This window comes from Stomoxys calcitrans, chromosome 3, assembly GCF_963082655.1.
Source record: "Stomoxys calcitrans chromosome 3, idStoCalc2.1, whole genome shotgun sequence".
NCBI classification, from domain to species: Eukaryota; Metazoa; Arthropoda; class Insecta; order Diptera; family Muscidae; genus Stomoxys; species Stomoxys calcitrans.
Window position 1 is genome coordinate 94740510 of NC_081554.1, and position 27802 is coordinate 94768311.

Here is a 27802-nt window from a genome sequence, read left to right on the forward strand (position 1 = left end):
TAAAGATCGATCTGCCGATAAAGGGTCTGAAGCCCATAAGAGCTCTATTTATTTCCCAATATCGGTGAAATTTGAAAAAGTGGGTTATTTTAAGCCTTCCGACATCTGACCTAAATATGGATCAAATCGGACAATATTTAGATATAGCTGCCATATAGACTGATCTGCCGATAAAGGATCTAACCGATTTCGCTGAAATTTAAAGAAGTGAGTAGTTTTACGCCTTCCAACATGGGATCCAAATATGGTTGAGATCAGACTATATTTAGATAAAGTTGCCATACAAACCGATCTCCCGATAAAGGCTCTGAAGCGAATAAAAGCTTTATATTTCATCCGATTTCGCTGAAAGTTGAAACAGTGAGTGATTTACGCTTCCCAACCAATCCAACTCAACTATACAACAATATCAATAGTGACTTATATTCATTAGACCACTCAATGTCCGCGCCGAATTTAGGTGCAGAAGTTATCCAATTTTCACCGGATTGTGACGATACATATATACCCGAGGTGGTGGGTATCCAAAGTTCGGCCCGGCCGAACTTAATGCCTTTTTAATTGTTTTAATATTCAAGATGTTTCTGTAGTAGGGATGTTGTTAAGATCAAGCAAACTGCTGGAGCAAATTTGATATGCATGCTTTTTAGATACTTCCAAAATTCGTTTTAATAATAGTGAAAAAATATTTCTTAATAGCTTTATTAACTTTATTTTATAAAAGTGTAATATTTTTTATTTTCAATGATAATATTGCGTTTACATGATGTTTCAGTTTTTTGTGGTTTTGTAAAAAAAATTGCAGATTTTATTTGAAATTTCTTAAATTTAAAATTTTTTTCAATTTTTGTTGAAGTTTTAGTAATTTTTATTCCTAATACATGAAAAGACCTCTTTGAATAATGATAAAATTACAACGACCCACGATTGGATTAACACCCCGATTATGTTACCACCAATGTCGCTACGATTATGACTTTCTGTTTAGTTAAATAATTTCGATTTACTTGAAATTTAACACTGGCCACGCTTTGACTTATAATACCATATCACCGAAGTAACAAGAATAAAATTAGAAGTGAGCTTGCAAAAAATTCTTATAAGTACTTGGCAAGGCTATATGCAACGCTGTTAAGTAAAATTAGGCAATACACATTCATTTGTAGGCTAACTGCTGCATTTGGTGGCATTTTATTATTACAGTCGTTGGTGTAGCACAGAGTGCAAAATTTGTCATCCGTTAGGCATTCTCGTAAGCCCTGTTCAGCTAATTCGTCCACACAACCGCGCATTGTCATGTTGGAATCAACTGCAAAGAGAAAAGTATCAATTTTCAAAATTGGCGAAATCCTAGGTCATAAAAAAGATCATCAAAACTAAAACTACACTTACTCACCCTTGAATATGGTATAGCATCCTGAATGACCCTCATTGTTGTCGGGATTACCGGTTTTGCAATTCATCTTATTTGTTGGATTCGAATTGCAGAAGACCTCATCTTGACTGTTACAACTGAAGCATGTCTTAGGAAATTTGTTACTTGAATTTGTTCCCACGGATGCTGGCGTTGCTGATTCCGGTGCAGCCATATCAGGAGCATCATTTTGCATTTCGTCTACTGGATGTGCATGTTCTTGCGTAGGCTCCCCTGCTGGATCACCAACAGTATCAGCTTCGGCTGGAGTTTCATCGGGCGTAGCAGCATCCGCTTCCGCAGCGGGTTCAGTTTCAGTTTCCGTTTGTGGTTCAGGTTCTACTTCAGATTGTGGTTTCTCTTCTGATTCAGCTTCTGCTACAGGCTCGGGCTCTGGTATTGATTCTGGCTCTGCTGCAACAGCTGGCTCTGGCTCCGTTTCGGCAACAGCCTCTGGATCGGCTGGTTCTGTCTCCACCGCTGATGCTGGCTCAGGTGCGTTTTCTTCCTCGGGCACCGCAGTTTCTAGTTCGGAAGCAGCTTCTTCTTTCGGCTCCGCAGGTGGAACTTCCTCAACAGCATCTTCGCCCTCTGTTGCAGCTTCTTCTTCTGCTGGCATTTCAGGTACCAGATTTGCTTCGTCACCATCCTCTTCTTCCTGATGCGCATTTAAGGGTCCTGGTTTATTTTCAAATACCTCAACGTTCGGCTCAATTTCATTATTCAACTGCATATCAGCTTCATGTTTATTTTCATCTGATTCCGTTGGTGGTCGCTTTTCAATTGATGTTGTGTGAATCGCATCATTAGGTGAACTATCTTGAGTCGTTAATTGCAGAACAATAGGTAAAGATGTGGTCTGTATTGTTTGGTTATCGGATCCTGAAGCTTTAAAGAAATAACAGCAAACAATTATTTATTAATAATGACGGCTAAATAAATTTATACTGCCATACTTCAAGGGGTAAGAAATGTAATACAAATCTTTGATAGACAATGTTATTTTATAACTATACATGTAAAATTTACAAAAATTGCAAATTTGCTCAAAAATGTTCCAATAAGTGACTGGTGGTAAACTGCTCACAAATCAATGAGTGCTGTCCGATTCAAGTTTAAGATCAATGGTAAGTATCAGAGATGGTCCGTAATACGATTTTTTAGGTTTCCGACTGTCAAAAAGTTGTAAAAGTCGAAAACGTCGTATACTTGTATAAAACGTAGAAAAAGTCGCAAACGTCATAAACCTTAATAACTCAGTGTAAAAGTTTGATTTTTAACAAATATTATTGTCACTTATTTGTTGTATATAGAAGAGTTTATATGTAAAAAAATTTCGCAATAAAAGAAATATTAAGTTTTTTTTTAATTTTTGCATTTACATTTTTCACACAATAAATTGGAAATATACGCAAATTTCAAGTCAATTTATAAAGTAACGTTTAAGGATTTTTTTGTGAAGCAAAAAATCAATAAATTATTAGTTTTCATCAATTATATTTAAAAATTGCAATTATTTTGTATCCTTTTGCAAAATTATTTGCTTCTCCCGTTTTAATTTGCTTTTTGAAAGCTGTTGTAAACGACATATGTTAAAAATGCATGACATGAGGAAGTGTCAAGTGAAATGGTACATGGAGTGTTATACTTATGCCAAAATTTTTAGTTAATCATATCAAAAAATCGACATATTTTCGTTCGAATTTTTTTTCTGTCAGAAACCTAGTTTTTTGGCTAGGTTTACGACGTTTTCGACGTATGTAATATACGTCGGAAATGTATGTCATATACGTCACTGTTTCTGACAGGCCATCTCTGGTAAGTATATCTAAGATGTAAAGTACACTATAAGGAATAATATGCCACAATATCATATCAATCATTCCCTTAATCTATGTTCCTGCCGCCGTAATTGTCAGATTAGCAACCACCCTTTATTTCTTAAGTTTAGCTAAGTTCTTCGTTGTATTGCATTTTGCATATTTTGGCCATGAACATTCCATTAAGGAACAGGGGCAAACTTCTCACATATCAATGAGTGCTGCCCGATTCAAGTTTAAGTTTAATTATAAGGGGCCTCTGTGGCCCGGCACCCAGAACAGGTGAATTTTGAACTGTTCAGCAATCTCGTTGAGAGATCTGCGACAGTCGAGGGCGATTTTTGTGTTCAGAAATTCGTTCTCCATGGATTTAATGGCTGCCTGACGGTCTGAGAATATATTTTTGCCAATCGTCGTAATGACATTATGTCTTAGCCATTCCACCACTTCCTTAATTGCAAGGATCTCTGCTTGATACACACTGCAGTGGTCGGGTAACCTCTTCAATATGACCAGTTCTAGATCTTTAGAGTATACCCAAAGCCCACCTGATCTCGTTTAGTTTGGAACCATCCGTATAGAAGTCTATGTAACTTCTATTACCATGGATATCGTAGTTCCAGTCGGTTCTATTAGGAATAGTGGTACAGTAATTGTTATCAAAAAGCGGCTCAAGTAGTGTGTAATCCACACTGCCTGGAACATCCGATATTGTATCAAGGATAACACAGTGTCCGTAGCCGCCACATGACCAATGAGAAAGCTCCCTTACCTCACGGCAGTGGTCGCTGCAATTTGGGTAGCCACAATGTCCAGAGCCATAACATGTGGCATTAAATTCGGTGCATCAGATGGTGTCGTCCTCAGTGCGGCTGTGATGCGGTTAAGATGCGATTAGGATCCGGTTAAGTATTGAGCAGTAGATAGATTTTTAAAGCGCCGTCTACCAGACCACTACACCATATAACATAATAAGTCTGACAACTGCAATATATACCCAATGCATGACTCGCGGTCTAAATCCTCAACTTTTGCCAATGGCTCTCTTGCCCTTTCCAAAATGTTGGATTTGAAGTTCAGTTTCCTGTCCAGCAAAACACCCAGGTATTTTGCGCTTTCTGTAAATGGAACATTCTCTCCACCCAAGGAGACAGGGCCACAGAGATATCCCAGGAAATTCTAAAGCAGACGAACTTGCGAGACTAGGAACAAACTTACACACTCCAGGGACACTGGAATTTGTGGGTATGCCTCTAGCGACATGTAATCTAAGTTTTTAGGACCAGGTCTGAAGGACAACGAATGATAGATGGTCACAAAGAGGGGGCTGTGAGCATTTTAAAACTATGTAACCTAATCTGGACTTAAAGAGGCCTACCGCTTTGCTAAAACACAATGACCAGTCATTGTGTCCGTAATGACAGGTCACTGTCTAATCGGAAAACATGCTGACAGACTGAAGGTTGTGTGTGTGTCCAGCACTAACCGTTAGAAGGAGTTCCACTGTAGGTTCTCATTTCTTTGAGAACCTATCTGATTTAGCGGATGTTCGCAAGTTCGGACATTCGCAAGTTATTGGCCTTATTTTACGGCTGGTACTATCTTCATTTTTCACAGTTGAATACACATGTTTTTCGTGATTACGTTTTTGAAACACTTCAAAAACCTCTATGATAACCTAATGCTAATTCCACTAAGGAAGAGGGGCAAACTTCTCACATATCAATGTGTACAGTCTGATTCAAGTTTTTAAGCTGAATGATAAGAGGCCTCCTTTTTATAGCCGAGTCCGAACGGCGTGCCGTAGTTTGCACCTCTTTGGAAAGAAGTTTTACATGGCATAGTACAAGGTGGTCTCACGCGAACAGCTGAAAACAGCCAGCCAGTTTGACGGTATTAAGATGTCAATTATGTGTTTAGATTCATTGCAAGCAACCCCATTTTTTGCACGTTGTCTTTGTTGGTTGTTCGTTTTCTTTCATTTTATCTGAACACGTACACACACGAGCGCAAATTTCTTTGGGTTTGTGTTTCTCATTCTCAAGTATCTTTGGTTGTTTGAGAACAATGTTATTTTTGAAATGGCATCTTGATGACGAGATGGCGGATTGCACCATATGGCAAATGTTACCAGCATTAGGAGGGGAAAACTAAACATTTTTACTGATGGTCTCTCCAAGATTAGAACCTAGGCGTTCAGCGTCATAGGCGGACATGCTAATTTGATAACATAATACTTTTATTAAAATTGTTTCAAAGAGCAAGTTTTTTGCTTCAAAATCTTTTATCTAAAATAAGTAATCACGAAAAAATTCTGCGAAAAACGAAAATAGAACCAGCTGTTAAAGTGCAAGAAAAGGACTAAAAACATGTCACTCATAAAAAAAATCTGCTGAAAATAGCAAACACTGTCTGCCGACTGTTAGTAGTTAATTTTGATCCTTTTACATTAGTAGTTCTGCAATTTCAGAACAGCAGACTTACTGCTGAAAAGTCTGTAGTTTGCTGATAATAATTGCTGTTTAACAATAACGGGGATGTTAGAAGGAAAAATAAAATATAAATGTAAATGTGTGTCTCATTGGATGTTTATAATCACCACTGAATGTATAATTTCCATAAACTTTTTTCTTTAAATTTAGAAACAAAAGGCCATGCCAGTCATGTACAAATTATTAGAGCAATAACAAACAAGTAAAAGTGCGTTAAGTTCGGCCAGGCCGAACTTTGGATACCCACCACCTCGTGTATATATGTAAACCATTTTTCGTCCAAATCCGGTGAAGAATGCATACCTTATGCCCCATAGCAGCTATATCGAAATATGTTCTGATTCGGACCAAATACTAAAAAGTACAAGTCATTGTTCAATTGTGTATAACAAAATATTGGTCTATTTAGTAGCTATATCTAAAACTAAACCGATCTGAACCATAAACGACACGGATGTCGAAAAGCCTAACATAAGTCAATGTGTCAAATTATGTTTATGGGGCCAAGACGTTAAATTGAGATACTGGTCTATATGGCAGCAATGTCCAAATCTGGACCGAATTGAGCCAAGTTGCAGAACTCACTGACACAACTCACTGTCCCAAATATGGGGCAATAAATACGCCTTTTATGGCCCTAAAGACTCACATTTAGAGATCAGTTTATATGGCAGCTATATCCAAATCTGGACCGATCTGAGCCAAATTGAAGAAGAAGGGTATAACACAACTCACTGTCCGACATCGGACAATAAATGCGCCTTTTATGGGCTCAAAACCTTAAAACGAGAGATCGGTCTATATGGCAGCTATATGCAAATCTTGATCGATCTAGACCAAATTGCCGAAGTACGTCGAGGAGTTTAACTTAACTCACTGTCCCAAATTTCGGAGGCTTCGGACAATAAATGCGCCTTTTATGGGCCCAAAACCATAAATCGAGAGATCGTTCTATATGGCAGCTATATTCAAATCTGAACCGATCTGGGCCAAATTGAAGAAGGATGTCGAAGGGCCTAATACAACTCACTGTCCCAAAATTCGGCGACATCGGACAATACTTGCGCCTTTTATGGGCCCAAAACCTTAAATTGAGAGATCGGTCCTTAAGGCAGCTATATCCAAATCTGGACCGGTCTGTGCCATATTGCAGAAGTATGTGGAAGGGCTTAACTTAACACACTATCCCAAATTTCGGCGGCACCGGACAATAAATGCGCTTTTAAAGGGCCCAAAACCTTAAATCGAGAGATCGGTCTATATGGCAGTTATATCCAAATCTGAACCGATCTGTGCTAAATTGTAGAAGAATGTTGAAGGGCCTTACACAAGCCACTGTCCCAAATTTCGTCGACATCGGACAATAAATGCGCCTTTTATGGGCCCAAAACCTTAAATCGAGACATCGGTCTATATGGCAGCTATATACAAATCTGGACCGATCTGAGCCAAATTAAAGAAGGTTGTAGAGTGGCTAAACACAACTCCCTGTCCGAATTTCAGAAAAATCGGATAATAATTGTGGCTTTTATGGGCCTAAGACCCTAAATCGGCCAATGGTCTATATGGGAGCTATATCAAGATATAGTCCGATACAGACCATCTTCGAACTTAACTTCGAACTTAACCTGCTTATGAACAAAAAAAAAAAACAAAGAATCTGTGCAAAGTTCCGGCTCAATATTTCTATTTTTAAAGACTGTAGCGTGATTTCGACAGACAGACGGACGGACATGACTAGATCGTCTTAGATTTTTACGCTGATCAAGAATATATATACTTTTAGGGTCGGAAATGGATATTTCGATGTGTTGCAAACGGAATGACAAAATTAATATGCCCCCATCCTTCGGTGGTTGGTATAAAAAATGTATAAGTGTATAAGTTAACAGGCAAGCATAACCATATAAAAGCTGCCTAGATTGGCTGGGCCGAATCTTGGGAACCCACCACCATGGATTCTGCTATAAATTTTTACAAACCAACTATAGTTGAGGGGCATAATTTTGTTCTACAAACCAGCAAAAATTAAAGCTTCTAGGAACGAAACAAGAATATTCGAGGAATAGAACACCGCATGCAAAATTCCAGCCAAACCGGACAAACATTGCTGCTTGTAAGGACTCAATAAGTCAAATCGCGAGATCGGTTTATATAAGAGCTATATCCAAATCTGAACCGGTATGGCCCTTACGATCTACATCAATAATAAGCAAAATTTCAAGCGACTAGCTTTACGCGTTCGACCGCTATCGTGAATTCGGCAGACGGACGGACAGAATGTCGAGTTGACCAAGAATATATATAATTAGATCAATAATTCGAGGTGTTCTAGCGGAATGACTAGATTAGTATTTCCCCATCCTATTGTGGTGAGTATAAAAATAGCTTACATTTTTTTAGCAGATTTTTGTACTAAAAACAGCAGATTTTGTTGGCTGATTAAGCTGACAGAATTGTTTACTAATACAGCAGCCCTATGTTTGTTGCTTTCCCATTTTCAGCAGACAAAATCTGCAGTTTTAGCAGATATTTTTGTTATTTTGAATAACAAATAAGATTAAGTGCAGTATGAATGCGCTGCGGAATGTTATTGTATGAGAATGAGCCAAAGTACCCATAGATACCCATTAGTGCAACTTGCAACTCGTTTTTTGACCGACTGAGAGCAAAGCTCAAGACAAAAGGTAGTCATATGGAGCAGATGCAATTGAATTCAATAGGAAATATTTTCAGACAAAAAAATTTTGTCGTATCAAGCGTATTTATGATATCTGTGCGGACTTTATTCGCATTCAAATTATTGCGAAATCCGACGGAATCTATTCTTCGCCAGACGAAAGTCAAACAACAACACACAACAAAGACAACAACATTAGTAGTAAAGTGTCTTTATTTCATTATACAAATTAAACCAAATTTGAAGTTTCGTATGCATTTACAAATTAAACCAAATTTGAAGTTTCGAAAAAAAATGTACGGCTATAGCAGTATGTCATCAGCAGGTATTAATAATGCATATGCTTTTTCGAAATACATATTAAAGAGAACAATGCGATTATTACAAGATTTTGTTTAACTAAACTCTTTTATAATTGTCGATATTGAAGAGCCGTTTTAATATCACCAATAAGATTTTTCAGCCCAATACTTCTCTTCCTTTCAGAATATTAATAATTTCGACCTCGCACAATAAACGTTTTCCAAAGAAGCGCAATCTGTTATCTGTCAGTATAGGACAGATTCCCAGAAAGTGCTGAATAGTTTCTTTCTCCTCCGGGTTACATAACGTACATTTGAGATTTTCTACTTAGCCATACTTATTGCCATTGAGATAAATCGAATCACACCGTGCTATAAATATCCATGCTACTTCTCCAGTATTATACTGTCCATTAAAGTAAAAGCCATTGATAGGTAATACTCATATGCAAGTTGTTGCAAAAATGCATTCACTGTAGCCTCCACATCGAAAGAACGTGATGAGTTGTCTCTCCAAAGAGCTAGGCTTTCCCTTTCCATTACAATAAAGCTCAACTAGAAAGATTAATAATCATTTTTCACTAAAACTTAGTGGTTTTTTAATATAGACAAATGACTCACAAGATTGTAAGTAATGGTATAAAATATATCTAATCAACATGAAGAAATTTGAACCCAGTCAATCATTATTTCTTATGAACGTAGATTTCCCGGGAAAGTTGATACCTGTCAACACCTGTAAATTATCTTTACTATCTGTGAGTAAAATATGGGAATGGTTGTTGTTTATTCTATTTGGTGATATCAGCCAATGCTGTTGAATTTTGATTGAAAGCCATGCCAAACTGTTGAACTATATATTGGGTTGCCCAAAAAGTAACTGCGGATTTTTTTAAAGAAATGCATTTTTAATAAAACTTAGAATGAACTTTAATCAAATATACTTTTTTACACGTTTTTTCTAAAGCAAGCTAAAAGTAAGAGCTGATAACTGACAGAAGAAAGAATGCAATTACAGAGTCACAAGCTGTGAAAAAATTTGTCAACACCGACTATATGAATGAATAATCCGCAATTACTTTTTGGGCTACCCAATATTAATATACATTTTTGGCAATGTTTTGCGTAGATTTTTGTTTAAAAGTAGGAAAACGGTCTTAGATAACAGCAGACAATATATCGAATGTCTGCTGTTATCTGCAATGACAGTGTAAGTTAAAAAAAATCTTTTTATGAGTCTTATTCTTATAAATTTGTTAATCCTTTCTCTTTAAGGTTTGTATTTAAATGCTGCACAATTCAAATTGAATGAACGCTTGATTGCTGTGACAGCTAGTCATTTGGCGCTCAAGAGCGGCATGGCGTGAAATAACACACAGAAAGAATACAAATTTCGGTTTTATTAAGATATTTGTTTTATTAATAAACGATTTGCAATATGGATTTATGAGAACCTGAAAAATTCAATTAAAGCGGTTATCAACTCAATACACCAATTCATTTGAAAATCTTTTGTTTCTGCAAAAAAATATTTTACTGACTTAATTAATCCCTCATATAATTTCTACAATGTTCTCCATTTTTGGGTGCATTTCGTAAATATATATAAATGCAATTGGTCCATTCGTATTTGCACATGCTGTATCTGCATCTGGTTAGTAGGTCCGTTTATGACCCTGAACGCCTGGGTTTGAATGCTGGCGAGACCATCAGAAAAAATTTTCAGCGGTGGTTTTCCCTTCCCAATGCTGGTAATATTTGGGAGGTACTATGCGATATAAAACTTCTCTCGAAAGAGGTGTCGCACACATACAGTCACATTTTCATTTTGGCCGTGGGTCATGTTGTTCCGCAATACAGTTTTCGGCAAGTGCTGTTTTTTTTGGTTAGTACTTTGGCTCTTATTATACCCTCCACCATAGGATGGAGGTGTAGTAATTTCGTCATTCTGTTTGTAACCCCTCGAAATATCCATCTAAGACTCCATAAAGTATATATGTATATTCTTGATCGTCATGACATTCTAAGTCGATTTAGCCTTGTCTGTCCGTCTGTCTGACGAAAGCACGCTAACTTTCGAAGGAGTAAAGCTAGCCGCTTGAAATTTTGCAAGAATACTTCATATTAGTGTATTTCAGTTGAGATTGTAAATGGGCCATATCGGTCCATGTTTTGATATAGCTGTCGTATAAACCGATTTTGGGTCTTGACTTCTTGAGCCTCTAGAGGGTGCAATTCTCGTCCGATTTGACTGAAATTTTGCACGCCGTGTTCTGGTATTACTTCCAACAACTGTGCCAAGTATGTTTAAATCGGTTCATAACCTGATATTGCTGCCATATAAACCGATCTGGGGTCTTGACTTCTTCAGCTTTTAGAGGGCGCAATTCTTATCCGATTTGGCTGTAAATTTGCATGAGGTGTTCTGTTATGTCTTTCAAAAACTGTGCTTAATATGGCACAAATCGGTACATAACCTGATATACGTGCCATATAAACCGATCTTGGGTCTTTACTTCTTGAACCTCTAGAGGGCACAATTCTCGTCCAATTTGACTGTTTTCAAGAATTGTGTATGGATGTGTGTGATATGCACATGCATGTATACGCATGTACGCTTGTATATGTCACTTATATCCCCAAAAACGCAGTGTAATCGGACAGGATTTATTTTTGGATTAAGTTAAATCCAGATCATACAAATTTCAATCTAAACATGCTATTATGGTTCTGCTTTATTTTTAGACATCGGAAACATGCAAGTGCATATATTTTTTGGAGCATCGGTAAAAAATTTTTGAAAGCACTGAAATTTGTATGTGCGAAAAAGTGCATATTTCATGCAGCTGAATATTTTGCAATTTCCTGCATATTTTGCATATTTTTTGACATCAAAAACGGCAGATATCGAGTATGGGTGAACTGATTTGACAGAATTTTTGCTTGCACCATTAAAGAAACCCAAAAACACGAATCTGTTAAATAAATTTCCGATCAAGCTATTGAAAGAACGGCGCACCCCAAACTGACTCAGACAGATCAGGTCAATGTATGACTCAAATGAAAGGTTCGATATTACAATACGAATCTGACAATCAATTTTTGAACCATTTTGAACCAGAAATATATGGTTAAAGCTGCCATATAGACCGATCTCCCGATAAAAGGTCTTGGGCCCATGAATTGCTCATTTATTAAACAATTTCGCTGATATTTTAACACAGTAATATTACATCTTCATCTATGATATTGATACAGCCAGACTAAGTTTGGAGCTTCTGGAACGTTTTAAGCTTCGGGATCCTGAAAAGGCGTATTTATTACGAAATTTAAAATAGTGAAGATCTCTTGATATTTTTCCCGAATTTGGTCAAAATCGAATTATGTTTGGTTATAGCTGCTATATGGACCGATCTCACGATTTAAAGAATTTGGTCTATAAAAGGCTGATTTATTACTCGATTTGTGTGAAATTCGGAATACTGGGTGTTAAGAGGACTAATACAACTCTTTGTTTGAGACTTCAGCTAAATTAAAAAGAATGCACTTCTTTTGTCTCATGAACCTAAAATATTTAAAAATGGTTCGATATGGTGCATATTTGGTTTAGATGTTCAGTGAACTAGTATAACTCTTTCTTTAAAAATTTTTGGGAAACCAAGCATTAAATGGGTCTTTAATGGGCTTAGAACCTAAAATCGGAATATCGGACTATATGGAAGCTATATTGAGATATCGATCGATCTGGCCCATGTTCGCTATGGATCTCAATGCAACTCACTGTGATAATTTTCACAAAATGTGCCCTTTAATGCTCCAAGAATTTGAATCGGGAGACCGGTATATATGGCAGCTGTATCCAAATTTTGTACGATATGATCCATACTCGATACGTATATTGAAAAGCCTAGTACAATTCACTGTGCCAATAAAAGCCGGATACAACATGCGGCTTTTATTGGCCTTGTACCTTAAATCGGGAGATCGGTTTATTTAAGCGAAAAAGGGTAATAAATGCGGCTTTTAAAGGTCTAAGACCCTAAATCTGGAGATCGCTATAAATTTGAACGTTGTAAGTTCTCAAGATACAATTAGAGGAAAATGGGTTTAAAGAGCACATTTAAACCCAGAAAATTACTTAAAAACCTAACCGTTCACTTGTTTAATGGTGATTTCGATTCTGAAAAAAATTTTACACTAATGTTGCACTTATACGGGACAACATTTTGCATATGTCGCCCCAAACCTCTCATAATGTTACACTTTTTAAATTTTCAATGGAACATTTCTACCCAATAATAGGGTAAAAATCGCATCCTTGTCTTCTGATGAAGAACTTTCTAGCGATGCATCTAATACGTTAGCTTAATAAAACGCGTTCACTTTTTCAATTTTTATATAATTACTGTTAATATTTTGCAACTTTTTTCCAAACATTCAAACAATTTTGTCTTCTTCTTTAGTTCAAACAAAATTTGCTTGAATGGTAGTCGTTGATTTTAAGTGCGACATTCTCCATCCTAAACTTGGCACGGTTTTTCCACTCTCTGAAGGCAACACCATTACAAACGAACACTACCGCCGGTGATGGGGTTACATTCATTGGACAAACGAACACAAAACTTAAATTAATTTGGATTTCAGCAAATTAATTTAATTTGCTGATTTGCAAAATCGAAATCAGCATAAGATTCTAAACTTATCTATTTCGCCACGTAAATTTTGCATATATATTGCATAAAAAAATTATTTTTCAGATATGTACTCAAAATAAGTTTTCCAACACCAAATTATGCATAAATACAAATTTTGATCAAAATCGGCCCACAAAAAGTGCATATCAAAAATTTTAAAATAAAAAAATAAAATAAAATAAGTTCGGTCGGGCCGAACTTTGGATACCCACCACCTCTAGTATATTTGTAAATCAACTTTCTTCATGATCCGGTGAAAACTGCATAATCCAAGACCCATAGCAGCTATATCGAAATATGGTCCGAATTGGACCAAATTCGACGCGGATATTGAGTGGTTTAATAAATACAAGTCATTGTTCAATTTTGCAGAACAAAATATTGGTCTTTTTGGTAGCTATATTCAATATAGACCGATCTGAACCATATGCGACACGGATGTCGAAAAGCCGAACATAAGTCACTGTGTCAAGTTTCAGCGAATTCGGATTATAAATGTGCCTTTTATAGGGCCAAGACTTTAAATCGAGAGATCGGTCTATATGGCTGCTATATCCAAATCTGAAACGATCTCGGCCAAATTGAACCTACGGAAGGAAGGACCTAACACAACTTACTGTCCCAAATTTTGGCAAAATCGGGTAATAAATGTGACCTAAGACCCCAAATCGGCAGACCGGTCTATATGGGGGCTATATCAAGATATAATCCGATATAGCCAATCTTCAAACTTACCTGCTTATGGAGTGGCCTAACGGAACTCACTGTCCCAAATTTCGGCGAAGTCGGACAATAAATGCGCCTTTTATGGGCCCAAAACCTTAAATAGAGAGATCGGTCTATATGGCAGCTTTATCCAAATCTACACCGATCTGGGCCAAATTGGCGAATGATGTCGAAGGCCCTAACACAACTCACTATCACAAATTTCAGCGAAATCAGACGATATATGCGGCTTTTATGGGCCCGAGACCTTAAATCGAGAGATCGGTCTATATGGCAGCTATATCCAAATCTGGACCGATCTAGGCCAAATTGAAATGTTGACCGTAAATGTGCCTCTAATGATCCATCCGCTTAGTCCAATTTTGCCAAACCGCACCAAACTGTGAATTTTTCTGGATGCATTGGTAGCTTTTGCAATGCTTCTGGCTGATCTTCACTTCAAAATCGACAATTCGGCTTATTTATGTACCGTATTAGCCTTCGGTAATACGTCTCTTTCATTGAGCTTCGTCGCTCAATGGAAAAGACGGGCGATGAACTTTCTTAACAGAGTACGCAATTTGGTAACAAAATTCAATAATTTGCAAGCGTTGTTCGTTTTTAAGACGACTCATGGTTAAATTATAAACCAAACTAAAGATGTTTGTTAGTCAAGCAAAACACGAAACGTGCGAGACCTTTTAAAACCAGTATAGCCAAAAAGATAATAGCTAAAAAATTATCCTTTTTATCCGCTCTCTACTAATTATTTCCATGTATAAGTATGGTTTTCGATTGTTACTCTCTTTTTCTATAGTAAATTGTATGCTTGAATTTAAACTATTAAATGTTGTCAAGATTTTACTTATTGTACTATTAATAATCCCAATTATAATCCCCGTTTACACTGCTCATTAAGTTTTATAGGATGTGCATTACACACGGCTCAAGGACTACAATTAGACTACCAGAGCGGCATCACGTGCTTCCTGGAAGCTTTTCTGCGAACAGGGCGATAGCGTTAATGACGCCGCCAAGATAAAAAAGTTTCTCTCAAAAACGACGTGGTAGTGAGAGCAGAGACAACGAAGGACATGTTGAGGCTTTTGATGAAACCCCATTATCCACTGGATATGACGGAACTCACGGAGACACCGGAATCTTGGAATAATGACGTTGATCGAAGGTTTATAGTTTCGGAATTTATGGTAAAGGAATCCTTGAGGAACTTCAAACCATTTAAGTCACCCGGACCTGAAGGAATATTTCCAGCATTACTGCAAAAAGAGGCAGACTATCTGTCGCCTCATCTGGCCAAAAATTTCACAGTGTACCTAGAACTTGTATATACTCCGAAAGCCTGGCAGGAGGCAAGGGTGGGGTTTATACCCAAGCCCGGCAAGGCAACTTATTCGTCATCAAAGGCCTACGGACCCATAAGCCTTATGGCCTTTCTATTTAAAACCATCGAACGTATTGTGGACACCATGATAAAGAATAGTACAGCGAAGTGCTCAAAAACAAACAGCATACCTATGTCAAGGGAAGGTCGGTGGACACTGCGCTGCACGAGGTTGTGCATAAAATAGAAGAATCCCTCGATGCCAAAACGTACACACTGGCGGTATGCATTGACATCGAGGGGGCTTTTAACAATGTGCGGACCGACACACTGGTCCAATCCTTAGACCAGTACCGGGTGGACCCAGTCCTTAGAGACTGGATAAACCATATACTAAGGAACAGGTGGATTAATTGTGTGTACCATGGCAAACATAAGGGAGAAAGTGGCACAAGGCACGTCACAGGGGGGGCATTTTATCGCCACTCTTTGGGTGACCACCATAAATGATTTATTACAAATGCTGACTGAGGAGGGATTTGATCCCTACGCAGACGTTGTTATAATACTTCTAAGGGATAAGAATCCGAACCAGCTATGCAGAAGATGACGAGACGTTGCAGCATTTCTTTAGTCATTGCCCGGCTTTCGCGTCTAACAGATACCGGCACTTAGGTGGAGACACAATACCTGACATGAACCAACTTAGGGGAGTGGTATTGAAAACAATTACGGATTTTGTAAGTAGCACGGAATTCTTAGTTTTTTTTAGAGGTTACTTTATAGTTTTTACACAACAACAAGCCGATTACTGGCTTGGGTATATGTCTATAGTGGTATGGGGCGGATTAATATCTGCACCCTCTTTTCAACCTAACCTAACCTAACCTTAGGCTCTCGTCAGCCGATTTCATAGAGAGAAACCAGATGATCGAACCATTAAATCCGGAATTAGAGAACGGTCAAAAGGGGTTTTAAAACAAGTGCAATATTTTGTTTGAGGTATCCACTCCAGAAATAGTTAAAAAATCCCCAAAATGGTATTGGTTGGGCGTCAATTCGAAATTCGTGCGCTAGTTGACGTCACAGGTATTTTAAAAAGCACTAAAAATTGCATCGGGAAGCTTGATGATGAGAAAGCTGTGGGCAACGTAGGTGCCGCGTTGCGTGCAATACAACAGAAATAGCAACATTCACAAATCCAACAATGTGATGGCAAAGACAATTTTTTTTTAAAACAGGATATCGACACTATTGAAGATCGCTAAAAAAGGTGTATCGAGCTAAAAGAAAATTATGTTAAGTGGAGAAAAATTCCCCAAATTTGTTGTGTTTTCTTTGTTCGATATCGATGGCTTAATACAAAAAGGGCCTAACAAGATTTTCTTTCTGGCCAAATACCTCAAACTTAATTCTTAATTTCGGAAGAAACTTATTTATTTTCTTAAATCTTTTAACTAGTAAATTTAACGACTGAAATAAAAACTGTTTTAAATTAAATGCGTTTGTAAAATTTTTGATGCTCATTGTATACCCCACACTCAACCAAATTTGTTATTTAAAACAGAAAAAATTTTTGCTAAAACAGCAGTTTTTGTCTGCTGAAAATGGGAAAGCAGACATTACTGCTGCTTCAGCAAACATAGAACGGCAAACAGTTCGGTCACCAAAATCAGCAAACAAAATCTGCTGTTCTAAGTACGAAAGTCTGCAGAAAAATATGTTATGCTATTTTTTATGTTTGCCTGTTATTTGTTTTGCTAACTTTAGGCATTTGAGATTATATTAATTTGTGGAATATTACTGTAAAAATGGTGTCTGACCCATCCATTGGTATACATTTCGAAATGTGGCTAAGCTCGCTTGCATTTTTTGTTATTCCTCTAACTTTTGTTTCTAAATTAAAGAAAAAAGATTATGGAAAGTACACATTTAGTGGTGATTATAAGCACCCACTAATACATTTGTATTTAATTTTTTCTTTATTCTGTTTAGAGCGCACAACAAGCCGATTACTGGCTTAGGTGTATGTCCATAGTGGCATGGGGCGGATTAATATCTGCACCCTCTTTTCAACCTGACCTAACCCAATTTTTTCTTCTAACATCCCCTTCATAATTAAGCAGCAATCATTTTCGTTGTTCTGAAATTGCAGAACTACTGCTGTAGTAGCAAAACTACTACTACAATAGCAGCAGAATTAACTACTAATATTCAGCAGACAGTGTTTGTTATTTTCCGCAAATTATTTTCTATGAGTGCACAACACCCACCACTGCAAGCCGTGCATGCTTGATTTGTATGGTGCTTATATTTCGGGCAGTTTAAACAGCGCACTCGATCTGACTTATTTTGATCTCTAAGCTATTTTCGAAAATACTTTTCTATCCAATTATTTACATTTGAGGACGAATGGGACATATACGGGTTCTCATAATTTTTTTAAATATTTGCATTTGGTTACACTTTACTCAGGGAATAGGGCGATTCTAAGCACGAAAATGCAACAAAATCAAAACTTCACTTATTAAATATTTTTTTGATTTACAGCAATATTTGTTGAAAAAATCTATTTCATGGACTATCGCGGTAACTCGTTTCATAAATATCCCTCCCTTAATACATTTTTAAATTCTTGAATTAGATAGGAATAAATTCTTAGCTGGCTGCCAGAAAAACAAAAATGACAGTACAAAATATGCATAACGATGTAATAACGAAATTAAACTAAAATGGCTCATTGCAAACTTAGCTTATGGTATAAATATTGTACTTTCCAATATTTACCATTTGATTCGACTTCGGCTTCTTGGGCATTGAGTAATGCCGTTAGAGAGCATAAAATTATGAATTTGGTTAAAAACATTTTTTTGCTATGTTATTAAACTACAATTGGCGAGTAATCCGCAATTAAAACTGTCACACAATGGACACCGACTATTGCAACACAAATCCAAATGATAACTGAAGATCGCGTTACACTTCCTTGAATACGGAGTCGACAGCTGTAACTTTTGGTTTATCTTCGAATTTATCTCCTATTGATTTTGCACTCTGCTATCATATGGTTTGTTATCATTGGCAAACTCTTTGTGGGATTTTATTAACGGATTGAACTGAAACACGATCTGATAACTGGCCACTGGGCTGGGGTTGAAATCGAGTTCAATAACAACGCGAGCAAATATTTGTCCATGCACTTGAAGCCGTACGAATAAACTGAACATTCCAAAGTAAGTGCTACTCTATCCAGGGAAATAGTTTGAACAGTTGCCAGTACATGCATGTTTTTTATTGACCTCGTCTCAACTTAACGCCAGTCCGGTCGTACAACAAATCAATATTTAGAGAATGTCCTGTATTTCTCACCTCCCTTCTAAACGAACAATGGAATTACAACACAATCAGTTGTGGGGCTTTGTGGGAAAGTGTAAATATAGTATCAACAACTGAGCCTAAACACCACCCACTGAGGACACTCGTACACATGACCGCTGATTTTTCAACCTGGCCAATTATAAAGTTAAATAAATTCCATGTACACATGAATGAATTGCTTTGTGTGTCATGCCTTTATCGTCCACAACCCAGCACAACATCTATCATGTAGGAAAAGCTGAACTATATTCCGTAAAAGGGTTGGTATTCTATTCTGCTTTCAGAATAGACGCGGAAATCTTAAATTGTTCCGCTAGCGGAATTTGACAGTCATGTTTTGTTTTTATATTCATACCAAAAGACGTTTTTTATCTGTACTTATGGTTTTATTATTTTTTCCAAGTAAACAAAATGACAAAAGGAAAAAACGAACCATTTAAACCAATAAAACAAAAATGATGCCGACTATGATGTCAAGCGTTGCCAATAAAATTTGCAATTTTCCTCACTATAAACACAGTACTACTTTTTCACCTATTTTCTTCCAGCGTTTCGCCGATGTTGTTTTTTTATATGGAGTTTTGATGGCATTCCGCCTGAAAAGCTGAACAGAATACTCAGCTAAAAACAAACAACAACAATCAGTGCTGTTTTCCTAAAGGCCAAAACAGAATGAGCCCGTTGAGGATTTTCGCGTTGAAAACTGCAACTCTGCAAACAAATGTCAAAAAATCAAGTAGCAAATGTTATCTATTGTAGTTTTTACCTTTGACGACTAAAAACACTACCTGCGTATGGCACGTTGCTTATGTGGGATTAGTGTGCAGAGTTGCATTTTTGCAAGGCGACGCACAGTGGGAGAAATTCGGTCACCTCGCTATATCGAAAATTTGTTGGGGCTTCGTTTATGTTCCGGTTTTCAAAATGTTTCCTTTTCTTGGATAGTGCTCAAAATCTCTACAAAAAACACCGATTGAGGTTTCGGGGATATTCGACTTTTCATTTTTTTGCAATTTTGACCTGCTTCTTAGCATGCTACTTACGAAGATATTTGTAGTTCGATTTTCATTTTTATGGATAATTTGAATTCGTGACAAAATTTACAACGACTTTGCCCCAAAAGTGTCTACATCTGATTATTCAGTTGCAACTTATACAGTTTGGAAGTTAAAATTTGTGAAACAAGTGTATTTTTGCTTGTTTTGGTCAATAAAAGTGTTTTCATTGACTAGTCTTTATTGAAACAAATAAAAAGGAGTTAAGTTCGTCCGGGCCGAACTTTGGATACCCACCACCTCGGGTATATATATAAACTGCCTTTCGTCAGAATCCGGTGAAAAATTCATAATTTATGTCCCCATAGCAGCTTAATCGACACATGGTCCGATTTGGACCAAATTCGGTATGGATATTGAGTGGTCTAATAAGTAAAAGTCATTGTTCAATTTTGCAGAACAAAATATTGATCTTTTTGGTAGCTATATCCAAATATAGACCGATCTGAATCACATAAGGCACGGATGTCGAAAAGCCTAACATAAGTCACTGGTCAAATTTCAGCGAAATCGGATTATAAATACGCCTTTAATGGGGAAAAGACTTTTAATCGAGAGATCGGTCTATATGGCAGCTATTTCCAAATCAGAACCGATTTGGGCCAAATGGAAGAGGGATTTCGATGGGCCTAACACAACTCACTGTCCCAAATTTCGGCGAAATCGGACAATAAATGTGCCTTTTATGGGCCCAAAACCATAAATCGGGAGATCGGTCTATACGGAAGCTATATCCAAGTCTGGACCGATCTGAGCCAAATTGAAGGAGGAAGTCGAAATGCTTAACATAATTCACTATCCCAAATTTCAGCAAAATCGGATAGTAAATGTGGTTTTTATGGGACTAAGACCTTAAATCGGCGGATCGGTCTATATGGCGGCTATATCAAGATATGGACAGAGAAAGAATCTGTCCAAAGTTTCAGCTCAATATCTCTATTTTTAAAGACTGCAGCGTGATTTTAACTGACAGACAGACATGGCTAGATCGTCTTGGATTTTTACGACGATCAAGAATATATATGTATACTTTGTAGGGTCGGAAATGGATATTTCGATGTGTTGCGAACGGAATGACAAAATGAATATACCCCCATCCTTCGGTGGTGGGTATAAAAATCGTCTAGGTGCCCAATATATACTATCCATCCTTCCATCAGTAAATATATCCAAATTTTGATAGCTTTAGATCAATATGTAAAAAAGAAAGTACTGTTTTATACCTTTAAGTACCTAAATGTACGATTTACAAAAAAAATCTATTAGTCGCCCGATACAGTATATAACCAAAATTACCGAGATCTCACCCAATCCATAAAGAAAGTACGATTTTCTACGTTTTAGGACAAAAATGTACGAATATCAAAATAATCTTCCAGTTGCCCATTATATACTGTCAAGGTGTACCTGTATCCCATTTTTCAGAGCTTTAGCTCAAATTGCAATGAAAGTGCAATTTTGTACGTTTTGGTACTTAAATGTACGAATTTCAAAATAAAAAACTGCTTATCGCCGAATATACACTTTCAAAGGTTTCAATCATACCACAATAAGTAAGATTCCTTCCACTTCTGGTACGATTTGTGACGACATACCGTATTTTTGTTAAGATTGAATAATTTTTGTCAAATTGGTTAATTCTAGCTATTCCCGTTCGCTGTAGGCGAAGATTAGCTATATCGTATATGGCACTTTATGGTGCCACAATGTACGAATTGTGATAAATCATTTAGTAACCCAACAAAAAAAATTTGCTAGTTGTACCTATATACCAAATTTCAGACCTCCAGCTAGATTTGTAAAGAAAGTACCAAATTGTACCAGTTTTAGTACCAAATTGTACCAATTTTAGTACCAAAATGCACTAATTGTGAAAAAAAAATCATTTAGTCACCCATCATAAATTCGCTAGTTGTGCCAACATGCCAAATTTAAGACCTCTAGCACCATTTGTGAAGAAATTACTAAATGCTACCAATGGCGGTACTAATCGCACATTTTCTCCCGTTACCAGTACTTTTTTTAATTTTTTATTTTCACTTTCATTATATTGCAGCAGATGTCTTTTATATAAATTTCAAAACTGTAGCTCTATCCGTCAAAATAAAAGTCCGCTCATTTCGTATATTGTTGGCACTGTACAAATTTCCAAAAACTCATATATTCCCCAATTTAGGTTGCCAAAGTATTCCTACGTTCCATAACTCAGAGCTGTAGCACAATTTATATAAAAAGTAGCAAATAGTACCAAGTTCTGCATTAAATGTGCTATTTCTCCCACTTCCGGTGCTATTTTTGGAAATTTGTTCGACTAAATCATATTTGTTCGAGACGCTCTAATTTGACCCTCAATTCATTCTCCTTGAACTTTCCCTTCGCTCTCTACAAACATTCACCATTTCGTATTTTTTGGTACATTTCAGTACCTAAACTTACGAATATAACCAAATCCCGTCTTATCCCGTAATTTTAGCTTTAGACGTCTGGGTTGGGCGATGATCAGTCAGTCAGCTATCAGTCAGTCTTGTGTCATTTTTATATACATAAATAGAGAAGAGATAGAGATTAAACAAATTTCGTTAAAAACTGGTAAAAAATTCAACATTCGTCAATTCAAAAATTTATTTGGGTAATTTGTCTATATAGCAGTTGTCTCCAAATATAATCCCATCTGACCCATGCACTGATATCGTGAAGTTTAACACAATGGACTGTTCCGAATTACAGCAAAATTGAATAGTAAATGGGCCGTTCATGGTTCCAAAAAATAAATCTGGAGATTGGTCTATATTTCAGTAATATAAACTTCAAAACTTAACATGTCAATGAGGGAAAAAGCTTTGCTCACATCTTAATTTTTAAAACTGAAGCGTGATTTAAACGAACGCACGGACATTGCCAGATCGTCCTTGAAATTTACTACGACCCAAATTTGTACTTTGTAGACTCTGAATACATATTTTGATGTGTCGCAAACTCAACGACAAAATTAGTATTCACCCATCCTTAGGTGGTTGTTGTAGCCAAATTTTTGTATGTCGAGGTAGCGACCCTCGTCAAGTTTCATCGGTGAGAAAGCTCGTTCCGGTCCATAGACCTATTCCTGCGGAAACGTTATGATCATTGGTATTTAAAGCGCCATTTACTCGCCTTATCGCTGATATCTGTGACTGCAATTACAGCTACTCTCTATACGATGCATCCCACTATTCGCAACCGGTGGACGCGCCCGTTAGCTCTCAGCTGAGCATCTCCTGATAATGATGAACACCCTCAAATGGGAGCTCAGAGTTCGAACCCGTTCGGTGCTCACAGGCATTCCGTGCCGCATGGCGCTGGGTACAAAAAATACTGTTAGGCCTTCGTCTTAGCGAGCTAACTACGGTTAGAATTGCATCCTCTATGGATCCCAAGGAGTCTTACTGGCTGACAGAATATGGAAGCTAAATCTGTTAATGAGCCGATTTGAACAATACTTGTCATATACGTTGGAAATCAAAATAAAATAAAAAATTGCAGCTAGTTTGGATAATATTTGCAAAAAGGTCTATCTGGAAATCGGTCCATATGGAAGCAATATCTGATTATCGACAAAGCATAAATTTTGGAAATCTATCTAAATAGACTCCGAATATAGAAAATTTCTTAAAACCCTTTAGTCATGTGCTCTTCTTTAGTTTTTAATTCCAAGTTTTGAGATATCTTTTGGTGTATAAACTATGTACGTTCCGCATCAGTCTTTATTTATATATAGAGATATCTATTTTCCAACTTCTATTTTACTCTATTTGGTTACATTATTTTTAACAAATTTTACATAAGGACATTTGAGAGGTGCGGTTCATGAAATCTAAAGTGCGTCCCTGTTGTTTTCTAAAGCTTTTCGTCACTTTCTAGTCTTTTAAAAGGGTGTGATCAAATAATAATGCCAAATATAAATCGCACAAAGGCGTGAAACCAGCTAATTAAATTAGGACGTTTCGAAACACAATTTGTTAGTCTATCTTACGGAAGTCAATATTAGGATTTTAGTTCTGAAATGTGTGTTGTGCGAACATGTAATAATACGACCATTAATCGCCTTCACTTGTCGCATGCATCCAAAGCAGCAGTTACTTTAAATTTTAATGATGTGAAATTCGAATATGACACGAACCCACAGATAAACGAATCCCTTCAATAAACGGGTGGTACTTTCACATGCCGATAGATGGAACATTTAAGAACTATGTATAGAAGTACTATATAAAGAAATGGGAGAAAACTACATGGCATGTGTGCGTTTGTGCAAATGTGATATATGTGTCACAGTTCGAAAGTGGAAGATGTACCTTTGACTACTAATGGTGCCTTTCAATTTAGTGGCTTGGAATAAAACACAATAACAATAATGAACTCACGAACCACATCATTAAATGGACACCACACAGAATGACAATTCAGGAAAATTATTTTTTCAATGATGTTAAAACCACATCATGCAAAGGAAAATTTTCTTGGAACGTCATCACCATCAGTTGGTTTGAAATTGTGTCCATAATATGTTTATTTATCAACCAGGCAACTTTTAAATTTAAATGGCCGATGACAATTTCAAGAAAATTGACCAAATACAATTTCTTTTTGAAAGTCAATAATAAGCAGCAAGTTGTCGGTGGGTAATTTAAGACATGTCATATTAGGACAATCGTTTTAAATGTAACCATTACTCCATGTTCTGCTTTAAAATATTAGTAGATTCTAATACATTTTTTATCGTTCGTTCCCACGCCACTCACACCCACCTCTGCCGACCGAGGGTGCCACCTCTCATTACGTAGGGATGCGTACACCCCATAGTTCGAACTATGGAGGTTTAGAGTAATACTGGCTACAGAAATTTCACAGCCAGTTAAAAACTAGAGTTAGATCAGCATACACATTTTGTCTAAAGCAACATAGATATTACACACCAATGAAATATGCATTTCTTTGGCAACTTCTACAACAAAATACAGAGGAAGGATGGATTTCTTTATTATATGATTAGGATCGGTGAAGGATATACTAATATACAATTTGTTATATACATCACACAAAGAGCGAAGCGGATTGTTTAATTCGTAATTATATCTTACTAAAGGTAGTCTAAGAAGTATGTAATGCACAGTATTTCAGAGAGGAATATTAAAATTTAGTACGCCAGTAAACAATTGGGAATCAATCTAACCACGCAATAATTGCAACAGCCAATGCGGTTCTAAGCATCAAGCGTCTCCTTTCGGACGTTGGTAAATCAATAAGTTTCAAGCGGTTCTCGTGGGACGGAGGAACTTCAGCCGAATTCCATGGTAGACCCTTAAGCTCAAAAAAAGAAATTGTACCTTGACTGTTTCAATCCTATCTTAATATCACTTGTAGAATGGATTCCAAATCACACAACCATACTCCAATGTACGGCCAGACTAAGCTGGTAAACAAAAGTTTGGTCACATAAGGATCATTAAACTCCTTGGACTACAGTTTTATAAAACCCAACAAATACTTCGTCTAATTGATAACCGAGTCAAATTAAAACGTAATCTTCCATCCAAAATTACACAAAGATCAGTAAAGAAATCTACTTTATTCAATTAATAAGAATCTATATAATGGTCATATAGAACAGGTCTAGCCCTGAAAAGCGATAACATCTCGCATTTCTAAAGATTAAGCGCCATGACTTTAACACTCCAACTGTCCACCAGAGAGTGCCGATTGGCCTGCTAGCACAGTGACTACTCCGAAGAATCCAAATTACAATATAGTAGCACATCATCTGCGAACATTAAAATCCTTGAAGACTGAATAACTGATGCAAGATCATTCAAGTAAAGAACGAACAGCAATGGACCTCAATGGCTGCCCTGTGGAACACCAGAATAAGCAGCTATATCCTTGGAAAGAATATAATTAAGTAAACTTTCTGCGTACGGCCTTGTAAATAAAAAGTTTGCCAATTCAAATTAACTGAAGGGAAATCCATCATGTCAAGTTTAAACAGTAATAAATCGTGCGCCACATCTGTTTAAAAAACAATCTTATACATGGCACGTCACTTCCAATAGTTTGGTCAAAGTCCTCCTACCCCTAATAAAGCATTGCCCTTAATTCTTCATTATAAATCTGCTACTATTTCTATAAAAAGGAATTATATAACTTGACCTCCAGTAATGAGGAATAATCCTGAAAATGGCGAATCGTTGAATATGGCCGAAGGGTTGGTATTCTATTCTTCTTTCAGACAGCAATCAAATGTTTTTGTTTCCATACCAAAACACGTTTCTTTATCGGCAGTTATTGTTTTCATTATTTAATATCATTTTTTGCAAATAAATATTTAAAAATTAGCCATTGAAACCACTATAATATTTTTGGCCATTTTCCTCAGCGGAGTACTACTTTTCCTCCTGTTTCTAGCCAACGTTTCGCCGCAAACATCTCAGATACGAAGTAGACCATGCCGGTCCCCATTCATAATTAGGCCTCACAGTGGGAACAGACATTCATGCAGCACATAAAAAAAACGAAATTCACAAATCCATGCCGAATAAAGTCGAATGGTATCCATCCTCATGTTTCGCAAATGGCAAACATCTACATAAAAAACGTCCACATCTAGATACAGATCGAGGTAAACACCAGGTCCGAAATCCTATCCCTTACATTACGAAACAAGCACTGATCAAAAAGTGTCCTCCCAGAATGTATCCATATCAATTGAAGAACCTGTTGATGAAACACATACATATCCAACGGCGTTCTCTTTGAAGACTCGTGTTATCTTGAAGTCAGCGAAACAAACAAGTTCGGAATCAACCTGCAAATTCGATTTCTCCCCTATCAACTCCGAATGTCTCAGGTAAATATCTATCTCCAATATAGGAGCACGTTAAAATGGGAATATGGCCTATATATTTCATCTTGACTCATAACAAGTAAAAAGGCGTTAAGTTCGGCCGGGCCGAACTTTGGATACCCACCACCTCGGGAATATATTGTACGTAAACCATCTTTCATCAAAATCCGGTGAAAATTTTATACCTTTTGTCCCATAGCAGTTATATCAAAATATGCTCCGATTTGGAACAAATACTTATAAGTACAAGTCATTGTTCAATTGTGTGTAACAAAATATTGGTCTTTTAAGTAGCTTTATCTAGAAATAAACCAATCTGAGCTACACACGACACTGATTTCGAAAAGCCTAACATAAGTAACTGTGTCATATTTCAGTGAAATCGGATTATAAATGCCAAAACTTTAAATCGAGATATCGGTCTATATGGCAGCTATATCCAAATCTGAACCAATTTGGCCCAAATTTCAGAAAAATGTCGAAGGGCCTAACTCAACTCACTGTCCCAAATATCGGCGAAATCGGACAATAAATGCACCTTTTATGGACCCAAAACCTTATATCGAGAGATCGGTCTATATGGCAGCTATATTCAAATCTGGACTGATCAGGGCCATATTGCAGAAGGAAGTCGAGAGGGTTAACTAAACTCACTGTCCCAAATTTCGGCGACATCGGACCATAAATGAGCATTTTATGGGCCCAAAACCTGACATCGAGAGATCGGTCTATATGGCAGCTATATCCAAAACTGGACCGATCTTCACCAAATTGATGAGGAATATCAAAGGGCCTAACACAATCTACTGTACCAAATTTCAGCAAAATCGGATAATTAATGTGACTTTTATGGGCCTTAGACCCTAAATCGGAGGATCGGTCTATATGGCAGCTATATCCAAATCTGGACCAATCTGAGCCAAATTGATGAAGAATGTCGAAGGACCTAACACAACTCACTGTCCCAAATTTCAGCAAAATCGGATAATAAATGTGGCTTTTATGGGTCGAAGACCCTAAATCGGAGGATCGGTCTATATGGC

At 37.0% G+C, this 27802-nt stretch overlaps 2 protein-coding genes and 1 long non-coding RNA gene across 3 annotated transcripts in view; 2 read left to right on the forward strand and 1 right to left on the reverse strand.

The window, feature by feature from the left end:
- Positions 1-977: 977 nt before the first annotated feature.
- On the reverse strand, positions 978-18678 carry LOC106086565 (protein TsetseEP). Its single transcript, XM_013251295.2, has 3 exons — positions 18237-18678; positions 1397-2302; positions 978-1309 (listed from the first exon to the last, which is right to left on the reverse strand). Exons 1-3 carry the CDS (start codon positions 18313-18315, stop codon positions 1098-1100), a joined length of 1197 nt encoding a protein of 398 aa, XP_013106749.2. The 5' UTR covers positions 18316-18678; the 3' UTR covers positions 978-1097.
- LOC106086567 (uncharacterized) overlaps positions 2405-27802 on the forward strand; it is a 73979-nt gene continuing 48581 nt past the window's right edge. The window contains exon 1 of the mRNA XM_059365098.1: positions 2405-2541. Coding sequence (XP_059221081.1) covers positions 2508-2541 — 34 coding nt within the window. The 5' untranslated portion in view covers positions 2405-2507. The remainder of the gene's footprint in view (positions 2542-27802) is intronic.
- LOC131995862 (uncharacterized) lies at positions 25049-26250 on the forward strand. The gene is made up of 2 exons (XR_009397656.1): positions 25049-25212; positions 25283-26250. It is a non-coding gene; the product is annotated as an uncharacterized LOC131995862 (long non-coding RNA).

Bases quoted from the DNA above. Each gene is read 5' to 3' on its own strand.
- LOC106086565 (XM_013251295.2), bottom strand. From the start codon at position 18,315: ATGTTTTTAACCAAATTCATAATTTTATGCTCTCTAACGGCATTACTC. The intron at 2,303-18,236 runs GTAAATATTGGA...ATTTCTTTAAAG, and splicing joins AGCCGAAGTCGAATCAAATG to CTTCAGGATCCGATAACCAA. The intron at 1,310-1,396 runs GTGAGTAAGTGT...TTCTCTTTGCAG, and splicing joins ATGCTATACCATATTCAAGG to TTGATTCCAACATGACAATG.